Consider the following 19425-nt stretch of genomic DNA (forward strand, 5'->3'; position numbering starts at 1 on the left):
TGCGGGGAGTATGGAGCGGGGGCTGACTGCGGGGAGTATGGAGCGGGCGCTGACTGCGGGGAGTATGGAGCGGGCGCTGACTGCGGGGAGTAGGGAGGGTCTAATCGGACTGTGGCCGTCGCTCATTGGTCGTGGCAGCCATGACAGGCAGCTGGCGAGACCAATCAGCGACTTGGATTTCCATGACAGACAGAGGCCGTGACCAATGAATATCCGTGACAGAAAATGTAGCACTCAAACTTACTGCACCCTATCGCCTTATTATGGGGTTTGTCAGGTTCTCCTTTTATGGTGTTATTCATTAGGTGCTCCGACCATTCTCATCGTCAGATATAAAGCATCTTATACATAGTCTGTACAGGAGGGAAAATGCTTCTTACGGAGCCGCTCCTTAGTTGCCTTGACTTTGTATTTTGGATCATTGTCGTACTAAAAGACCCAGCCATGACCCATCTTCAGTGCTCTTACTGAGGGAAGGAGGTTGTTAGCCATAATATCTGGATACATGACCCCATCCATCTTCCCTTCAATACAGTGTAGTCGTCCTGTCCTCTTTGCAGTAAAGCACACCCAAAGTATGGCATTTTCCCCACCTGCTTTATGGTTGGGACAGTGTTGTTCAGGTTGTACTTATTCTTCTTCTTCCTCCAAACATGGCGATTGTAGTTTATACCCAAAAGTTATTTTTTGGCCACATCTGACCACATGACCTTCTCCCATGCCTCTGTTGGATCATCCAGTTGATCATTGGTGATCTTCAAACAGGCCTGGATATGTGGTGGTGTGAGCAGGGAGGACCTTGTGTGCCCTGCGGGATTTTAATCCATGGCGGTGTAGTGTGTTCCTAACGGTAATATTTGAGACTTTGGTCCCAACTCTCTTCGGGTCATTGACCAGACCCTCCCGTGTAGTTCTGGGCTGATTTCTGACCTTTCACCGAAGCATCCTTACCACATGAGGCGAGATCTTGAATGGAGCACCAGACTGAGGAAGAATGACAGTCATCTTGTGTTTCTTCCATTTTCTAATAATTGTGCCAACAGTTGTTGCCTTCTCACCAAGCTGCTTGCCTATTGTCTTGTAGCCCACTCCAGCCTTGTGCAGGATGCTAGTTTTGTACCTGGTGTCTTTAGACAGCTATTTCTTTCTTCTTGGCCATGGTGGAGAGGTTGGCGTGTGAATGATCAAGTTTGTGGACAGGGGTCTTTTCATACAGAAGTCTCTCGCACTGTCAGGGGTCTGCGATTTTTTTTTTTTTCATGATTAGAAGGCTTTGGGCTGTAAAAACTGTGCCAAAATCCTCTGTGAATTTGGCCCCAGAGGTCTGTTCCCAATCCTCCAGGTTTATGATTATATCTAATCTTCCTGCATGATGCCTTTAAAGGGAAGCTGTCCGCAGGATTGTGCTCAGTAACTTACAGACAATGTCAGGTCGGCGCCGTTACACTGATTAAAATGATACCTGGGTGATCAAATCCATCTTGTGGTTGTTGTGTAACCTTTTATTTTCAGTTTTGCGTTCAGTTTTCTCTGTGACCTGCCCACTAGTTTGCATAATGAATATACCGTATATAGTTTAAGCTGAGATTTTCAGCCCATTTTTTTTAGGCTGAAAGTGCCCCTCTCGGTTTATACTCGAGTCATTGTCCCAGGGGGTCGGAGGGGGAGCGGGGGCTGTCACATACTTGGATTGCCCCCAGTGTAGGGCAATTGGGTACTCGTCACCGGGTCCTGCGGTTCGGGGGATGTCCCGGTGGCTCACCCGGTCCGTGGCCCTCAGGGGTGTCCAGTAAAATAGTTTATATATGGGCAAGGTCTTTAAAGGGATAGTGTTCATGATGCCACCTGTGGTATTCGGTCAGGGAGACCGACGCTGCTTAGGGGTCCGCTGGGGTGATGTTAGGGCAGCTAGATGGTATACCTTCCCACAGGTGAAGTGTCCCTAGGGCTTCCCAGAGTGTAGTTGGTAGATGGTGAATGTTGTGAGGCGCAGGGAATAACGAGGACACAAGGTTGCAGTCGCTTTACCTTTACTGAAGGCTTCAACATCCACAGTCCAGGGCACCAGACCACAGGGCTGGCAGAGTCCGGCCGGTCTGAAGGCACATCTAGAGTCCCCTTATCCAGGTGGAATTCAGTAGCCTTCCTACTAGTGCCTGGGTGTTGTAGTACTTCCCTGCTAAGCAACTCGGTAAGGTCCTCACAACTGTTGTAGATGTTCTAGATGTTATTCCTTCCTCTCTGTCCCCCAGATGGTGTGGATAGGACAAACCCGTGTGACTGATGGCCTGAGGCTTGTTTATAGGGACCCTAGAGACACCCCGACCCCCACAATTTGCCACCGTGTCTTCTTAGGTATTAAAGGGAACCTGTCACCCCGGTTTTTCAGTACGAGATAAAAATACTGTTAAATAGGGCCTGAGCTGTGCGTTACTATAGTGTATTTTGTGTACCCTGATTCCACCCCTAAGCTGCCGAAATAACTGACCAAAGTCGCTGTTTTCGCCTGTCAATCAGGCTGCTCAGGTCAGATGGGCGTGGCGACATCGCTGGTTCTTCCCCCAGATCTTGCATATATTTCCGTTGGTGGCGTAGTGGTTTGCGCATGCCCATCTTCTGAATCCACTGGGCAGAAGGAGTAAAAACGCGCGATCGGCGCTATTTCCCTGGTGATCTGTGGGGGCGGCCATCTTCCTGAGGCCGCGCGTGCGCATATGGAGTCCTCTGCTGCCCGGGGCTTCAGGAAAATGGCCGCGGGATGCCGCACGTGCGCAGATGGAGATCGCGGCGGCCATTTTCCTGATGCCGGGTTCGCATCTCAACTTGAGGAAAATGGCCGCCGCGATCTCCATCTGCCAACTTGGAATTGACTGTCCTGCCGGTCTCTGAAGTAAAGCGTAGAGTCTATTACTCCCTCGGTGTTCCGGCCACCGGCTACGCGCCTCAGAAGGAGGCAGCCTCTCTCAGGGCAGAACTCCTTCTGTTTTTCTTCTCCTTGTGCTATGACTTCGTGTCTCACTTTCTACAATACAATTCTCTTAGTATCCTTTCTTAGGATGCTGCCGCACGTGGGGCAAGCGCTGCTCCGTGTCTTTCTATCTAGGCCTCCAACAGGATCCCACCCCTGTCTGGGGCCCTCTGTCCGCAGCTTTGTGGTGTTCCTCCTTTCCTGCTGTCTGCCTGACAGGAACTGACTGGATGAAGCCCAGGCAGCGTCTGACTAGCTTTCTATCCAACCCACCAGTTTTACCCTAATGTGAGGAGTACCCTAATAGATAGGAGCAAGGCTCCCCCTGGTGGACTGGAGTGTGAAGTGTAGTGTATGGTTTATGATACCTGGCAGGGTGAACTCCTTTAGTGCCATCAGACGTAATATCACTCCCCCTGGTGGAAGAATAACATTACTGCAACGATCAGGACTCTGGGGCGCTGCATACTCACCTGCTCCCAGCGCGGTCACTGCTTCTCCGATGGTCTCCGGACGCCGGCAGCTTGTTCCTGTGTTCAGCAGTCACATGGTACCGCTCATTAAAGTAATGAATATAGACGCCCCTCCACGCCCATAGGGGTGGAGCGCATATTCATTACTTTAATGAGCGGTACCGGTGGCTGCTGAACACAGGAACAAGCTGCCGGTGCCAGAGACCATCGCATAGGAGAAGCTGCCAGGGACCGCGCCGGTGGACAGGTGAATATCGCAAGTGGCGGTGTCCTCGCCTGCCCAGGACAAGAGGTAAGTGTCTTTTTTTTTTTTTTTTTTTTTAATCGCAGCAGCAGCATTTGGGGCATAATATTCTATGGAGCATCTTATGGGGCCATAATCAACTTTTATGCAGCATTGTATGGGGCAAATGTTTCCATGGAGCATCTTATGGGGCCATAATAAACACTTCTGCAGCATTATATGGGGCAAATGTTTCTATGGAGCATCATATGGGGCCATAATCAACCTTTGCGCAGCATTATATGGGGCATATTTTTGTATGAAGCATGTTATGGGTCCATCATAAACTTTATGGAGCATTGTATGGGGTATATTTTGTATGGAGCATTATATGGGGCTCCTGATTCAATATGGATAATCAAAAACGCTTAACCTACTCATGTCTCAATTAATTTTACTTTTATTGGTATCTATTTTTACTTTTGACATTTACCGGTAGCTTCTGCATTTCCCACCCTAGGCTTATACTCGAGCCTTTAAGTTTTCCCAGGTTTTTTGTGGCAAAATTAGGGGTCTCGGCTTATACTCTCGGGTCAGCTTATATTTGAGTATATACGGTATGTACATAATGAAGAAAAAAAAAAAACCTTCTACAGGCAGGTGCCAGCCGTTACCCCTGCGCTGCAGCATAATCGCATGTTTATTGTCCTGAAAATAACTGTGCTTGATGATATTCAGATAGAAGAACAAAAAGAAATCCATTTTAAAATGGCGCCTGCACAGTGGCAGCTCGATGAGATAGACTAGAGATGACAGCTTCCCTTAACCCCTTCTGGGCATGACAATTTTCCGTTTTCGCCCTTTCTTTTTTTTTTTCTTCCAAGAGCCATAATTTTTTTTAATCTTTCCGCCAGCATTGCTGTATGAGGGCTTGTCTTTTTTGATGGATGAATTGCACTTTTGAATGTCCCCATTCATTTCATCATGTGATACACTGAAAGAAAATGGAAAAAAATCCAGGTTCGGCTTTCTTTCTCTTGTCGTCATTCTCCAAGATGTGTAGCGTTTTCAGTGGATGGACTTGTGTTAGGGCTTGTTTTTTTGCGCCCTGAGCTGAAGTTTTTATTCATATCACATCAGGGAGATACAGGGACGGTTTTGGGCAAAGTGGGATTGTAGGCAAAAGTTTAAAATGGGGCCCCAAATGCTAACATATTGCACATCACACAGAAGCATTTCAATTGTATTTACATGCGCTGATGTGAGGCCGCTAAACGAGTGTGATTGACAATATTGAAGTCGTCCGACACTTGTTTCCCGGCCTCTTTCCACCGGCTGAGGAATAACGATGGGGACAGAACATTCACTAATAGATCAATCTGTCCCCATACAGTATTATGTTATCAGCAGCATATCTGCAGTTTTCACTGGCGATGTGATGCTGAGAACAATGATTATTGTTCTGGCATAAACAATCCAATCACTCGATGAATATGCAGCATTTTGTTTTTTTAGTATGTTACACCCCGCAGTCCTTCATATAGTATAATGTGCACCACAGTCCTCCATTTTGTATAATACACTCCCTATAGTCCTCCATATAGTATAATACACTCCCTATAGTCCTCCATATAGTATAATACACTCCCTATAGTCCTCCATATAGTATAATACACTCCCTCTAGTCCTCCATATAGTATAATACACTCCCTCTAGTCCTCCATATAGTATAATACACTCCCTATAGTCCTCTATACAGCTCTGTCAAAAATTAAGAGACCACCACATCAAAACCCTGTCATGGGCAGCCCAAACTCCAGACCTGAACCCCATTGAAAACCTCTGGAATGTAATCAAGAGGATGATGGATAGTCGCAAGCCAACAAACAAAGAACTGCTTAAAGGGAACCTGTCACCCCCCAGGCTTTTGTAAGTAAAAGAGCCACCTTGTGCTGCACTAATGCTGCATTCTGACAAGGTGGCTCTTTTAGTTCTTGTTCCTGCCACTGCTGAAAGAATAGTTTATCAAATTTGTCCCTCATACCTTGAAATCGTCCAGGGGGCAGGTATTTTCCCCCCTAATCCAGACACCTCACAGCCGTCAATCACGGCCTCTGGGCGCCGCCTCCTCTTCCTTCATTAGCGTCTCTGGCGCCTGCGCTGTAAGTTTTTTTTTTTGTTTTTTTTCCAGGCATGCGCAGTTGCGCTGCCCTTCGAACTTACAGCTCAGGCGCCGGGGGCGGTAATGAAGGAAGAGGAAGTAGCACGCAGAGGCCCTGAGTGATGGCTGTGGTGCGTCTGTGTTATGGGGGAAAGACCTGCCCCCTGGACGATTTCAAGGTATGAGGGAAAAATTTGATAAACGATTCTTTTAGCAGTGGCAGGAACAAGAAGGTTGCATCATACTCTGAGGGGGCTACATTATACTATATGGGGGGTTACATCTATATATATAATTGTCTAAGGGTTTTTCCGTCTGTCTGTCTGTCTGTACTGGAAATCCCACGTCCCTGGCGGCCTCGACCAATCAGAGACTGGCACAGTATCGACGTGGAAATCCCGCGTCTCTGATTGGTCGAGGCCGCCAGGGACGTGGGATTTCCAGTACAGACAGACAGACAGACGGAAAAACCCTTAGACAATTATATATATATATAGATGTAACCCCCCATATAGTATAATGTAGCCCCCTCAGAGTATGATGCAACCCCCCTCATAGAATATAATGAAGCCCCCAATAGAATATAATACAGCCCACCTCCTCATAGACTATAATCCATCCCCACAGTCAAGTATTCACTCACTGATATAGTTAAAATAACGACACACAATCCTCACCTCTCTTCCTTGTTCCCCGCTATGCTCGAGGCTCCGGTATCAGCAGCTGCACTGTCGTCTGCCTGGCACACAATGGGTGCGTGATGAAGCGAGGTCATCGCACACTCGCAGTGTCAGAGGCAAAGAGGAATGATGGGAGAGCGAGCGTCATCTGACACTCTTCTCCATCATTGCTTTCAACTGTATCGGCGTCTATGTAGTTGAATGCGGCGCGCTTGGGGGGTTTGGGGATAGTCAGCGCGGGCCCAACAGCGGCTGCGTGGTTTGCCACTATTACCGCTGGGGACCCTATGCAGCTGCCTATTCTGCCTGCCCCTGATGCCCTGGGGAGATACGAGGTAGGTGATTGCCTTTTTATTGTATCTTTTTTCTGATGTTGAGGTGACCAAAAAACCACAATTCTGGCTATTTGATTTCTTTTCTCATGAAGCTGTTTACTGATTGGGTTAATTAAATATATTTTGATAGATTGGACTTTTATGGATGTGTAGATACTATAGTGTACTTTTTTATTTCTGTGTTAATAATGTGATAAAAAGGGGGTATGTCAAATAATTCAGACTTAAATATTTTTTTTTCATATTTTTTTATTGGATGTTGTAGTCCCTTTAGGGACTGATCACTACTATAATATCACAGAGTTGCTGTATATGGCCTGAAATGTTTGTCCCCTATGAATAATACAGACATTATATGCTGGAAAATATGAGAGTTCAATTCCTGTCCGCATCAAAGGCAGGGAGCCGACATATGTCATAAGTTATTAAAGGGATTGTCTAGGATTAGAAAAACACGGCTGCATTCTTTCAGAAACATCAAAACTCGTGCCGGGGGGTTGTCCGTGGTATTACTGCTCCTCTCTGACCGCCTCAGGGGTTTAGAATGCCAATTCCAGACACTGCAGTATTGTTTAGACTCCATCTTCCTGTTGCTTCCAGAAATTCACATGTATATGAGTAGCAATAGCCTGACTCAGATTCTTGTATTGAGCATCTAATGAGCGTGTGCCAAGATCCTGTACAATCATTTGATTTGTGTAATGCAAAGTTGTGTAAATTTTCCAATCTATTTTCTGCTTTAGTGTCTCACAGATCTCTACTTGCTGTCATTGAGATCCCTCATTGTTTCATGGATCACACTGCTGCCCGCCTCGTTACCGTCATCATGGATATATGGTTTGTAACGAACCCTACAGCGGCGTGTCCGTCACATGACTGCATGTGAACAATGACCATTATGTTGAATGACTGCAAGCTGAGATCTTGAAATTTGGAAGACCTTAAAATAAAGTGTATGGTTACATTTCATGACTCTTCATGATTCATAGAATGACCACCATTTGCTGAAACTGTTCTATTCCTTGCAGTGTGTTGCTGTGACAATGTGCGGGCGTTGTGCGGCCCTCCAGCAGGTGGCAGTAGAATACCATGAATATCCATCTCCTGCGACTCCTCCACATTCTGCTCTGGGCTCTGCCTTTCTCATCTATTCATAGCGGAAGTGAATGTGTGACGATGATGGATGACTCCTTACCTGTATGACCTCTGTGTGATTGCCCATACCTGTGATCAGCGTGTGGCACGTTTCCATGTTAATAATTATGATGTAAATATTGGTGAATTATAACACTACATTTGATTTACAGAAATTAATTGTTGTCATTATTTGTGACGACTATAATGTACAAGCATAGATTGTAATCTTTGTTAGTTTATGGCTGCATTTTCAATTATAAAGGAGTTGTCTGCTACTTTACTTTATATGGAGGCTTAGGGTGGTGCTAACATTAAGAAAAGAAAAAATACTCCTCAATTGCACCCCAGCTTCTTCCTGTTCTTCCCCCACCGGTCTCCTGATGACCTGTTCCAGCAGGAGACCTAACCACTGAGTGGCTGCAGCGGTCACGCTCCGCATGAGGCTGAAGAAAAAGGGATTTCCAGTTAAAGGGAATCAGTCACCTACTTTTCTTAAATAATCTTCGGCCACCGCCATTAGGGGTTTTGGGTGGGGGGTGGTCCGGTTTGATTCGGGTCAGATGGGCATCACGGTCCGGGTCCGGCGCCTCCCATCTTCATGCGATGACGTCCTCTTCCTTGCTTCGTGTCGCGGCTCCTGTTCAGGCATACTTTGTCTACCCTGTTGAGGACAGAGCAAGGTATGGGAGGCGCCGGATCTGAACCACGATGCCCATCGGACCCAAACCGAACCGGACCACCCCCCCAGGTGAGTATAATCTAACTTGTTCTTCTTATGTTTCAGGTTACATCGGGGGCTTATCTACAGCATTACAGAATGCTGTAGATAAGCCCCTAAAGGCGGTGGCCGAAGCTTATATACGAAAAAGTAGGTGACAGATTCCCTTAAGACCAGTCAAATTTTATCTCTATGATGCAAGAAAATTGGGGTCGATTATCCAAATACCCTCTGATTAAACTCTATCATAGTTTGATCCGAGTGTCGGTGCACTGTGCTCTGATAACAGAATCGCAGCACAGGTGCGAAGGAGACAGAGAAATTACTGTCTCCTCTCCTTCCTCTGTGTCCACAGTAATCACACTGCACTCATGTAACATCCGAGTGCAGTCCGATGTTTCACCCGCACCCATACACTTATATGGGTGACTACGGTCCGATTCTCGGATGCACTCGCAGCATGCTGACTTTGTTTTCAGTTGCTGTATCGGCCTGAGAAAATAATCACTGACCTGCACTGCCCCATAGAATAAGATAGGGCCGAGTGCTAGCTGATAAAACGTCGTATAGCACTGGACTGTGTTATACCCCAGTGTGAACGAGCCCGAAGAGTCTGGCTCAGATGGACCATGACTGCTGCAGCCAGTGAGTGCCTCTGATCGGCTGCAGTGGTCACCTGTACCCTCCCCTGATGGAGGATGCTGGGAGGCGCACAGTACGGTGGAGCAGTGGGGATCCTGTGGGTACGGGCATTACGGTTATTTATTAACAATTTATTTGCACTTACATGGGCCTATTTAAAGGGCCTCTGTCACCTGAATTTTAAGGGAACACTCTTCAGCCATAGGGGCGGGGTTTTCGGGTGTTTGATTCACCCTTTCCTTACCCGCTGGCTGCATGCTGGCTGCAATATTGGATTGAAGTTCATTCTCTGTCCTCCGTAGTACATGCCTGCACAAGGTAAGATTGCTTTGCGCAGGCGTGTACTATGGAGGACAGAGAATGAACTTCAATCCAATATTGCAGCCAGCGGGTAAGGAAAGGGTGAATCAAACACCTGAAAACCCCGCCCCTATGGCTGAAGATTGTTCCCTTCAAATTCAGGTGACAGAGGCCCTTTAAGATGTAGTAGTGGAGAACCCCTATAATCCCGGATTTCTCACCACACACCAAGCCCCTGTCATGTAAGGTGTGAATTGCTGTGTGGTCTTTATCCATCATTTGTTCTGCGTCTTGTATTACCTCTTCTGTGGCATAATGATCCTATCGATAAAGGTGCGGACATTAAACACATGCACGGTATAAATGAGATTAGTCTGCTCTCTGCTGCGCCGGCTTCTTTGTTTGTTTCACTTTTTTATTGACACTTTTCTTTGCCTTCCCTCTTTCTAGATATTGTGGTCGCAGAAAGTGTTGTGGTCATTAAAAATCTTCTCCAAACTCAGCCGAGTCAGCATGGAGAAATAATTAAACACATGGCAAAGCTGCTGGACAAGATCACCGTAAGTGTCTCTTATCTGTCTGCCCATGAGGCCTGTGCTGTGCGAAGTCACATACGCTCATTTTATAAACCTGCAAATGTTCCCAAATGTACAACAAATCCCTCCATCCATGATGTATACGCACTAAGAACGTTCTGTGGACTTGGAGTTGGGTTAAAAAAAGTCAATTCATATTAATGGCGTTTGTTCCATAAATACTAAAAATGAATGCTATAAAATATTATTGAAAATTATCATCTAGTGTAGATAATGTTACATACGTGTTCTCGCTCCCCGTGGTGTTTTTCTGCTGTGTCCCTTGTTAGTGGTCACACATGCTCACTCGCTCAGCCCCACCTCCAGAATCCTCTTGTACATACAGTCATGGCCAAAAGTATTGACACCCCTGCAATTCTGTCAGATAATACCCAGTTTCTTCCTGAAAATGATTGCAATCACAAATTCTTTTTTATTATTATCTTCATTTAATTTGTCTTAAATGAAAAAATATAAAAAGAATTGTCCTAAAGCCAAATTGGATATAATTCCACATCAAAGTATTGGCACTGTTCGAAAAATCAGGTGATGCTTCTCTAATTAGTGTAATTAACAGCACCTGTAACTTACTTGTGGCACCTAACAGGTTTTGGCAATAACTAAATCACACTTGCAGCCAGTTGACATGGATTAAAGTTGACTCAACCTCTGTCCTGTGTCCTTGTGTGTACCACATTGAGCATGGAGAAAAGAAAGAAGACCAAAGAACTGTCTGAGGACTTGAGAAACCAAATTGTGAGGAAGCATGAGAAATCTCAAGGCTGCAAGTCCATCTCCAAAGACCTGAATGTTCCTGTGTCTACCGTGCGCAGTGTCATCAAGAAGTGTAAAGCCCATGGCACTGTGGCTAACCTCCCTAGATGTGGATGGAAAAGAAAAATTGACGAGATTTCAACGCAAGATTGTGCGGATGTTGGATAAAGAACCTCGACTAACATCCAAACAAGTTCAAACTGCCCTGCAGTCCGAGGGTACAACAGTGTCAACCCGTACTATCTGTTGGCGTCTGAATGAAAAGGGACTGTATGGTAGGAGACCCAGGAAGACCCCACTTCTTACCCCGAGACATAAAAAAGCCAGGCTGGAGTTTGCCAAAACTTACCTGAAAAAGCCTAAAACGTTTTGGAAGAATGTTCTCTGGTCAAATGAGACAAAAGTAGAGTTTTTTGGGCTAAGACATCAACATAGAGTTTACAGGAGAAAAAAAGGGGCATTCAAAGAAAAGAACACGGTCCCTACAGTCAAACATGGCGGAGGTTCCCTGATGTTTTGGGGTTGCTTTGCTGCCTCTGGCACTGGACTGCTTGACCATGTGCATGGCATTATGAAGTCTGAAGATTACCAACAAATTTTGCAGCATAATGTAGGGCCCAGTGTGAGAAAGCTGGGTCTCCCTCAGAGGTCATGGGTCTTCCAGCAGGACAATGACCCAAAACACACTTCAAAAAGCACTAGAAAATGGTTTGAGTGAAAGCACTGGAGACTTCTAAGGTGGCCAGCAATGAGTCCAGACCTGAATCCCATAGAACACCTGTGGAGAGATCTAAAAATGGCAGTTTGGAGAAGGCACCCTTCAAATATCAGGGACCTGGAGCAGTTTGCCAAAGAAGAATGGTCTAAAATTCCAGCAGAGCATTGTAAGATACTCATTGATGGTTACCGGAAGCGGTTGGTCGCAGTTATTTTGGCTAAAGGTTGTGCAACCAAGTATTAGGCTGAGGGTGCCAATACTTTTGTCTGGCCCATTTTTGGAGTTTTGTGTGAAATGATCAATGTTTTGCTTTTTGCTTCATTCTCTTTTGTGTTCTTCATTTAAGACAAATTAAATGAAGATAATAATATCAAAGAATTTGTGATTGCAATCATTTTCAGGAAGAAGCTGAGTATTATCTGACAGAATTGCAGGGGTGTGAATACTTTTGGCCATGACTGTAGCAGTGTTGCAATTAATGTCCCTTGTTAGTGGTCACACATGCTCACTCGCTCAGCCCCACCCCCTGAATCCTCTTGTACATAGCAGTGTAGCAATTAATGTCCCTTGTTAGTGGTCACACATGCTCACTCGCTCAGCCCCACCCCCTGAATCCTCTTGTACATAGCAGTGTAGCAATTAATGTCCCTTGTTAGTGGTCACACATGCTCACTCGCTCAGCCCCACCCCCTGAATCCTCTTGTACATAGCAGTGTAGCAATTAATGTCCCTTGTTAGTGGTCACACATGCTCAGTCGCTCAGCCCCACCACCTGAATCCTCTTGTGCATAGCAGTGTAGCAATTAATGTCCCTTGTTAGTGGTCACACATGCTCACTCGCTCAGCCCCACCTCCTGAATCCTCTTGTACATGGCAGTGTAGCAATTAATGTCCCTTGTTAGTGGTCACACATGCTCACTCGCTCAGCCCCACCTCCTGAATCCTCTTGTACATGGCAGTGTAGCAATTCTCATTTTTTCACATTTGCACTGGACACATTAAATAGACTTATCAAGAAGGAATCAAAAAACCAACAGGGGCGCCACAACAAGCATGTAACAGGAACAACTACACACAGGGGTTTTTATTCCTTAATCTTGGGACAACCCATTAATCATTTTGAGTTCATTACTGATTTGTGTTCACATGCAGTTGACGCACATGCGGATGAATATGTGTTTGAGTTGCTCGTTGTAGAGTCACTTACGGTAATTATTGCAGGGAAACTGGTGTTTTTGACTGTGTTTTTTTGGCTGTGGGCACATACAATTCTTATGGGAGAAAGTAAAAAATTACTCCAGTCTCTTAGAGAAAAATTGTAATTTTTGTTTAACCCCTTCATGACCCAGCCTATTTTGACCTTAAAGACCTTGCCGTTTTTTGCAATTCTGACCAGTGTCCCTTTATGAGGTAATAACTCAGGAACGCTTCAACGGATCCTAGCGGTTCTGAGATTGTTTTTTCGTGACATATTGGGCTTCATGTTAGTGGTAAATTTAGGTCAATAAATTCTGCGTTTATTTGTGATAAAAACGGAAATTTGGCAAAAATTTTGAAAATTTCGCAATTTTCACATTTTGAATTTTTATTCTGTTAAACCAGAGAGATATGTGACACAAAATAGTTAATTAATAACATTTCCCACATGTTTACTTTACATCAGCACAATTTTGGAAACAAAATTTTTTTTTGTTAGGAAGTTATAAGGGTTAAAAGTTGACCAGCGATTTCTCATTTTTACAACGAAAATTACAAAACCATTTTTTTTAGGGACCACCTCACATTTGAAGTCAGTTTGAGGGGTCTATATGGCTGAAAATACCCAAAAGTGACACCATTCTAAAAACTGCACCCCTCAAGGTACTCAAAACCACATTCAAGAAGTTTATTAACCCTTCAGGTGCTTCACAGCAGCAGAAGCAACATGGAAGGAAAAAATGAACATTTAACTTTTTAGTCACAAAAATTATCTTTTAGCAACAATTTTTTTATTTTCCCAATGGTAAAAGGAGAAACTGAACCACGCAAGTTGTTGTCCAATTTGTCCTGAGTACGCTGATACCTCATATGTGCGGGTAAACCACTGTTTGGGCGCACGGCAGGGCTTGGAAGGGAAGGAGCGCCATTTGACTTTTTGAATCAAAAATTGGCTCCACTCTTTAGCTGACACAATGTCACGTTTGGAGAGCCCCCGTGTGCCTAAAAATTGGAGCTCCCCCACAAGTGACCCCATTTTGGAAACTAGACGCCCCAAGGAACTTATCTAGATGCATAGTGAGCACTTTGAACCCCCAGGTGCTTCACAAATTGATCCGTAAAAATGAAAAAGTACTTTTTTTTCACAAAAAAATTATTTTAGCCTCAATTTTTTCATTTTCACATGGACAACAGGATATAATGGATCCTAAAATGTGTTAGGCAATTTCTCCTGAGTACACCAATACCTCACATGTGGGGGTAAACCACTGTTTGGGCACTCGGCAGGGCTCGGAAGGGAAGGCGCGCCATTTGACTTTATGAATGGAAAATTAGCTCCAATTGTTAGCGGACACCATGTCGCGTTTGGAGGGCCCCTGTGTGCCTAAACATTGGAGCTCCCACACAAGTGACCCCATTTTGGAAACTAGACCCCCCAAGGAACTTATCTAGATGCATATTGAGCACTTTAAACTCCCAGGTGCTTCACAGAAGTTTATAATGCACAGCCATGAAAATAAAAAATAATTTTTCTTTCCTCAAAAATGATTTTTAGCCTGGAATTTCCTATTTTGCCAAGGATAGTAGGAGAAATTGGACCCCAAATATTGTTGTCCAGTTTGTCCTGAGTACGCTGATACACCATAAGTGGGGGTAAACCACTGTTTGGGCGCACGGCAGGGCTCGGAAGGGATGGCACGCCATTTGGCTTTTTAAATGGAAAATTAGCTCCAATCATTAGCGGACACCATGTCACATTTGGAGAGCCCCTGTGTGCCTAAACATTGGAGGTCCCCCAGAAATGACCCCATTTTGGAAACTAGACCCCCAAAGGAACTAATCTAGATGTGTGGTGAGGACTTTGAACCCCCAAGTGCTTCACAGAAGTTTATAACGCAGAGCCATGAAAATAAAAAAAAAAAATTATTTTCTCAAAAATGATCTTTTAGCCTGCAATTTTTTATTTTCCCAAGGGTAACAGGAGAAATTTGACCCCAAAAGTTGTTTTCCAGTTTCTCCTGAGTACGCTGATACCCCATATGTGGGGGTAAATCACTGTTTGGGCACATGCCGGGGCTCGGAAGTGAAGTAGTGACGTTTTGAAATGCAGACTTTGATGGAATGCTCTGTCGGCGTCACGTTGCGTTTGCAGAGCCCCTGATGTGGCTTAACAGTAGAAACCCCCCACAAGTGACCCCATTTTGGAAACTAGACCCCCAAAGGAACTTATCTAGATGTGTGGTGAGCACTTTGAACCCCCAAGTGCTTCATAGAAGTTTATAATGCAGAGCCATGAAAATAATAAATACGTTTTCTTTCCTCAAAAATAATTATTTAGCCCAGAATTTTTTATTTTCCCAAGGGTTATAGGAGAAATTGGACCCCAAAAGTTGTTGTCCAGTTTCTCCTGAGTACACTGATACCCCATATGTGGGGGTAAACCACTGTTTGGGCACATGCCGAGGCTCGGAAGTGAAGTAGTGACGTTTTGAAATGCAGACTTTGATGGAATGCTCTGCGGGCGTCACGTTGCGTTTGCAGAGCCCCTGATGTGCCTAAACAGTAGAAACCCCCCACAAGTGACCCCATTTTGGAAACTAGACCCCGAAAGGAACTTATCTAGATGTAAGGTGAGCACTTTGAACCCCCAAGTGCTTCACAGACGTTTACAACGCAGAGCCGTGAAAATAAAAAATCATTTTTCTTTCCTCAAAAATGATGTTTTAGCAAGCATTTTTTTAGATTCACAAGGGTAACAGGAGAAATTGGACCCCAGTAATTGTTGCGCAGTTTATCCTGAGTATGCTGGTACCCCATATGTGGGGGTAAACCACTGTTTGGGCACACGTCAGGGCTCGGAAGTGAGGGAGCACCATTTGACTTTTTGAATACGAGATTGGCTGGAATCAATGGTGGTGCCATGTTGCGTTTGGAGACCCTTGATGTGCCTAAACAGTGGTAACCCCTCAATTCTACCTCCAACACTAACCCCAACACACCCCTAACCCTAATCCCAACTGTAGCCATAACCCTAATCACAACCCTAACCACAACCCTAATTCCAACCCTAACCCTAAGGCTATGTGCCCACGTTGCGGATTCGTGTGAGATATTTCCGCACCATTTTTGAAAAATCCGCGGGTAAAAGACACTGCGTTTTACCTGCGGATTTACCGCGGATTTCCAGCATTTTTTGTGCGGATTTCACCTGCGGGTTCCTATTGAAGAACAGGTGTAAAACGCTGCGGAATCCGCACAAAGAATTGACATGCTGCGGAAAATACAACGCAGCGTTTCCGCGCGGTATTTTCCGCACCATGGGCACAGCGGATTTGGTTTTTCATATGTTTACATGGTACTGTAAACCTGATGGAACTCTGCTGCGAATCCGCAGCGGCCAATCCGCAGTGTGGGCACATGGCCTAATTCTAAAGGTATGTGCACACGCTGCAGAAAACGCTGCGGATCCGCAGCAGTTTCCCATGAGTTTACAGTTCAATGTAAACCTACGGGAAACAAAAATCGCTGTACACATGCAGAAAAACTGCACGGAAACGCACCAGTTTACATTCCGCAGCATGTCACTTCTTTGTGCGGATTCCGCAGCGGTTTTACATCTGCTCCAATAGAAAATCGCAATTGTAAAACCGCAGTGAAATGCGCAGAAAAAAAACGCGGTAAATCCGCCATAAATCCGCAGCGGTTTAGCACTGCGGATTTATCAAATCCGCAGCGGAAAAATCCGCAGAGGACCAGAATACGTGTGCACATACCGAAACCCTAACCCTAGCCCTAACCCTAGCCCTACCCCTACCCCTAACCCTACCCCTAACCCTACCCCTAACCCTACCCCTAACCCTACCCCTAACCCTACCCCTAACCCTAACCCTAACCCTAACCCTATTCTAACATTAGTGGAAAAAAAAATTTCTTTATTTTTTTATTGTCCCTACCTATGGGGGTGACAAAGGGGGGGGGGGTCATTTATTATTTTTTTTTATTTTGATCACTGAGATATAATCTATCTCAGTGATCAAAATGCACTTTGGAACGAATCTGCCGGCCGGCAGATTCGGCGGGCGCACTGCGCATGCGCCCGCCATTTTGGAAGATGGCGGCTCCCAGGGAGAAGACGGACGGGACCCCGGCAGGATCGGTAAGTATGATGGGGTGGGGGGGGGGGGCCACGGGGGGGGGGGGGGGGGGAATCGGAGCACAGGGGGGGGTAATCGGAGCACGGGGGGCGTGGAACGGAGCACGGGGGGGCTGGAACGGAGCACGGGGGGACTGGAACGGAGCACGGGGGGGGGGGGGGGGGGGGGTGGATCGGAGTGCAGGGGGGGTGATTGGAGCACGGGGGGAGCCGACAAGAGCATGGGGGGAAGCGGAGCACTGGACGGAGGGGAGCCGGAGCAGTGTACCGGCCAGATTGGGGGGGCGATCGGAGGGGTGGTGTGGGTGCACATTAGTATTTCCAGCCATGGCCGATGATATTGCAGCATCGGCCATGGCTGGATTGTAATATTTCACCAGTTATAATAGGTGAAATATTACAAATCGCTCTGATTGGCAGTTTCACTTTCAACAGCCAATCAGAGCGATCGTAGCCACGAGGGGGTGAAGCCACCCCCCCTGGGCTAAACTACCACTCCCCCTGTCCCTGCAGATCGGGTGAAATGGGAGTTAACCCTTTCACCGGATCTGCAGGGACGCGATCTTTCCATGACGCCACATAGGCGTCATGGGTCGGAATGGCACCGACTTTCATGACGCCTACGTGGCGTCAAAGGTCGGGAAGGGGTTAAAGGTTTTTTTTTTTAAAGGGAATCTCTCACCAGGTTGTTATACCCCATCTCAGGGCAGCATGATGTAAGAGCCAAGACCCAGATTCCAGTGATGTCACTTACAGGGCTGTGGAGTCGGAAAGCCAAACCTCCGACTCCTCAATTTCCATGATACCGATTCCAACTCCACCAAAATGGACCGACTCCAACTCCACAGCCCTGGTCACTTACTGGGCTGCTTTATGTTATTTTGATAAAATCACTGTTTTCTCTACTGCAGATCTAGCAGTTCTCCGAATCCTGAGCTCTGTATAACCCTGCCCACAGCACTGATTGGTAGCTTTCCATGTACACTGTGCATAGGCAGAAAGCTGCCAATCGGTGGTTGGACTACCTGATGGTAGGTTCACTTGTCCTCTAGTGATAAACTCCTGCTGATAAAGCACTGATTTTTATCAAAAGTGCACTAAGCAGTCCATTAAATGACAAAACACGGAATCAGGGACCCTGTCCCTACATTGTGCTGCTCTCCAATTAGGTGGCAGAACCCTGGTGACAGATTCCATTTAAGGCCCCTTTCCACGTCCGTGTGAAACCGGTACCGGAAAAAGAAAACCGTACCGGTAAAAGAAAACAGTACCGGTGTCATCCGTGTATTGAATCGGTGTGTCATCCATTGCCGTCAGTGTTTTTCTGATATGGAGAAAGAAAGAGAATGAAATTACAGAGCTCCTCCTGGACTTTGCAGTGTTAAACCCGTACAGCACATGGACTGTACACGGATGCCATCCATGGCTGAACATGTTTTTCACAGACCCATAGACTTGTATTGGCCCATGTCATCCGTGCTGCCAGAAATGGACCTGTCTCCTTGAGGTTCACATGAACACATGATGTGTATGAACAAAAGGACATGAGAAGATCACCATAGGTTATAATGGGTACGTGTGTCATCTGTAAGAAAAATGGATGCCCCACATACTGCAAACACGGACATGTGCGGAAGACCTGAAAGCAAATGTCTCTCTATTAAAGGTAATATATAATCGTGGTTTAGATATTAGACCCATGGTTAAAGGGCAAGGTTAACTTTTCCATACACTCCTAGGGTAATGTAAAGGGTTATTAATCCAGTTGTATGGGATCCCTGCTAACTACATGCAATGTGTATAACAAGCCCTTACCTGGGCATGCACTAGTGTAATGGCAGACAAATCCTACTATTTTGCACTACATTTTTCTCCAATGGCACATAACAAGAAGGATCAGGCTACTGGAGGTCAGCGTACCTGTCCTTATATCTACATAGACATGTCTGGCAGTGACTTACCACTGCTACCTTCCTCATTAATGGTATATACATGCTCAGCAAAGCCGAGCCTGCGTATATATTGGAGGGGTTTAGGAGCGATGGCTGTCAGCTGAAGCCTGACCACTACAGTGTATGGTGAGGTACCCTCGGTGTTCCTGCTTCCATTAATATGGCTGTGACATTAAGCACGGCTTAGATCTCCTTCTGAGATAGAGACGTGACTGACCTAACATTCACGGTCAATCAATGCTATCTGGCACTTAAGGCCGGGGTCACACTAGCACGAGTATCTCGCCTCAATACCCGGCACTCAGGACCGGAGTGTGCGGCTCCATGTATTTCTATGCAGCTGAGCGCTCCGGTCCGAGTGCCGGCTGCAGTGCCCGGTATTGATGAGAGACTAGCTCGAGTTTCTTGCATTGCACTCA

The 19425-nt window shown here is 45.9% G+C and overlaps 1 protein-coding gene across 2 annotated transcripts in view; it reads left to right on the forward strand.

The window, feature by feature from the left end:
• The window catches only part of AP3B1 (adaptor related protein complex 3 subunit beta 1), a 354978-nt gene that overhangs the window by 136665 nt on the left and 198888 nt on the right, over nt 1–19425 (forward strand). For both annotated transcript variants that reach the window (XM_069749950.1, XM_069749942.1), the window contains exon 14: nt 10088–10197. In XM_069749950.1, coding sequence (XP_069606051.1) covers nt 10088–10197 — 110 coding nt within the window. The remainder of the gene's footprint in view (nt 1–10087; nt 10198–19425) is intronic.

The sequence above is a fragment of the Ranitomeya imitator genome, chromosome 1 (assembly GCF_032444005.1).
Source record: "Ranitomeya imitator isolate aRanImi1 chromosome 1, aRanImi1.pri, whole genome shotgun sequence".
Lineage (NCBI taxonomy): Eukaryota > Metazoa > Chordata > Amphibia > Anura > Dendrobatidae > Ranitomeya > Ranitomeya imitator.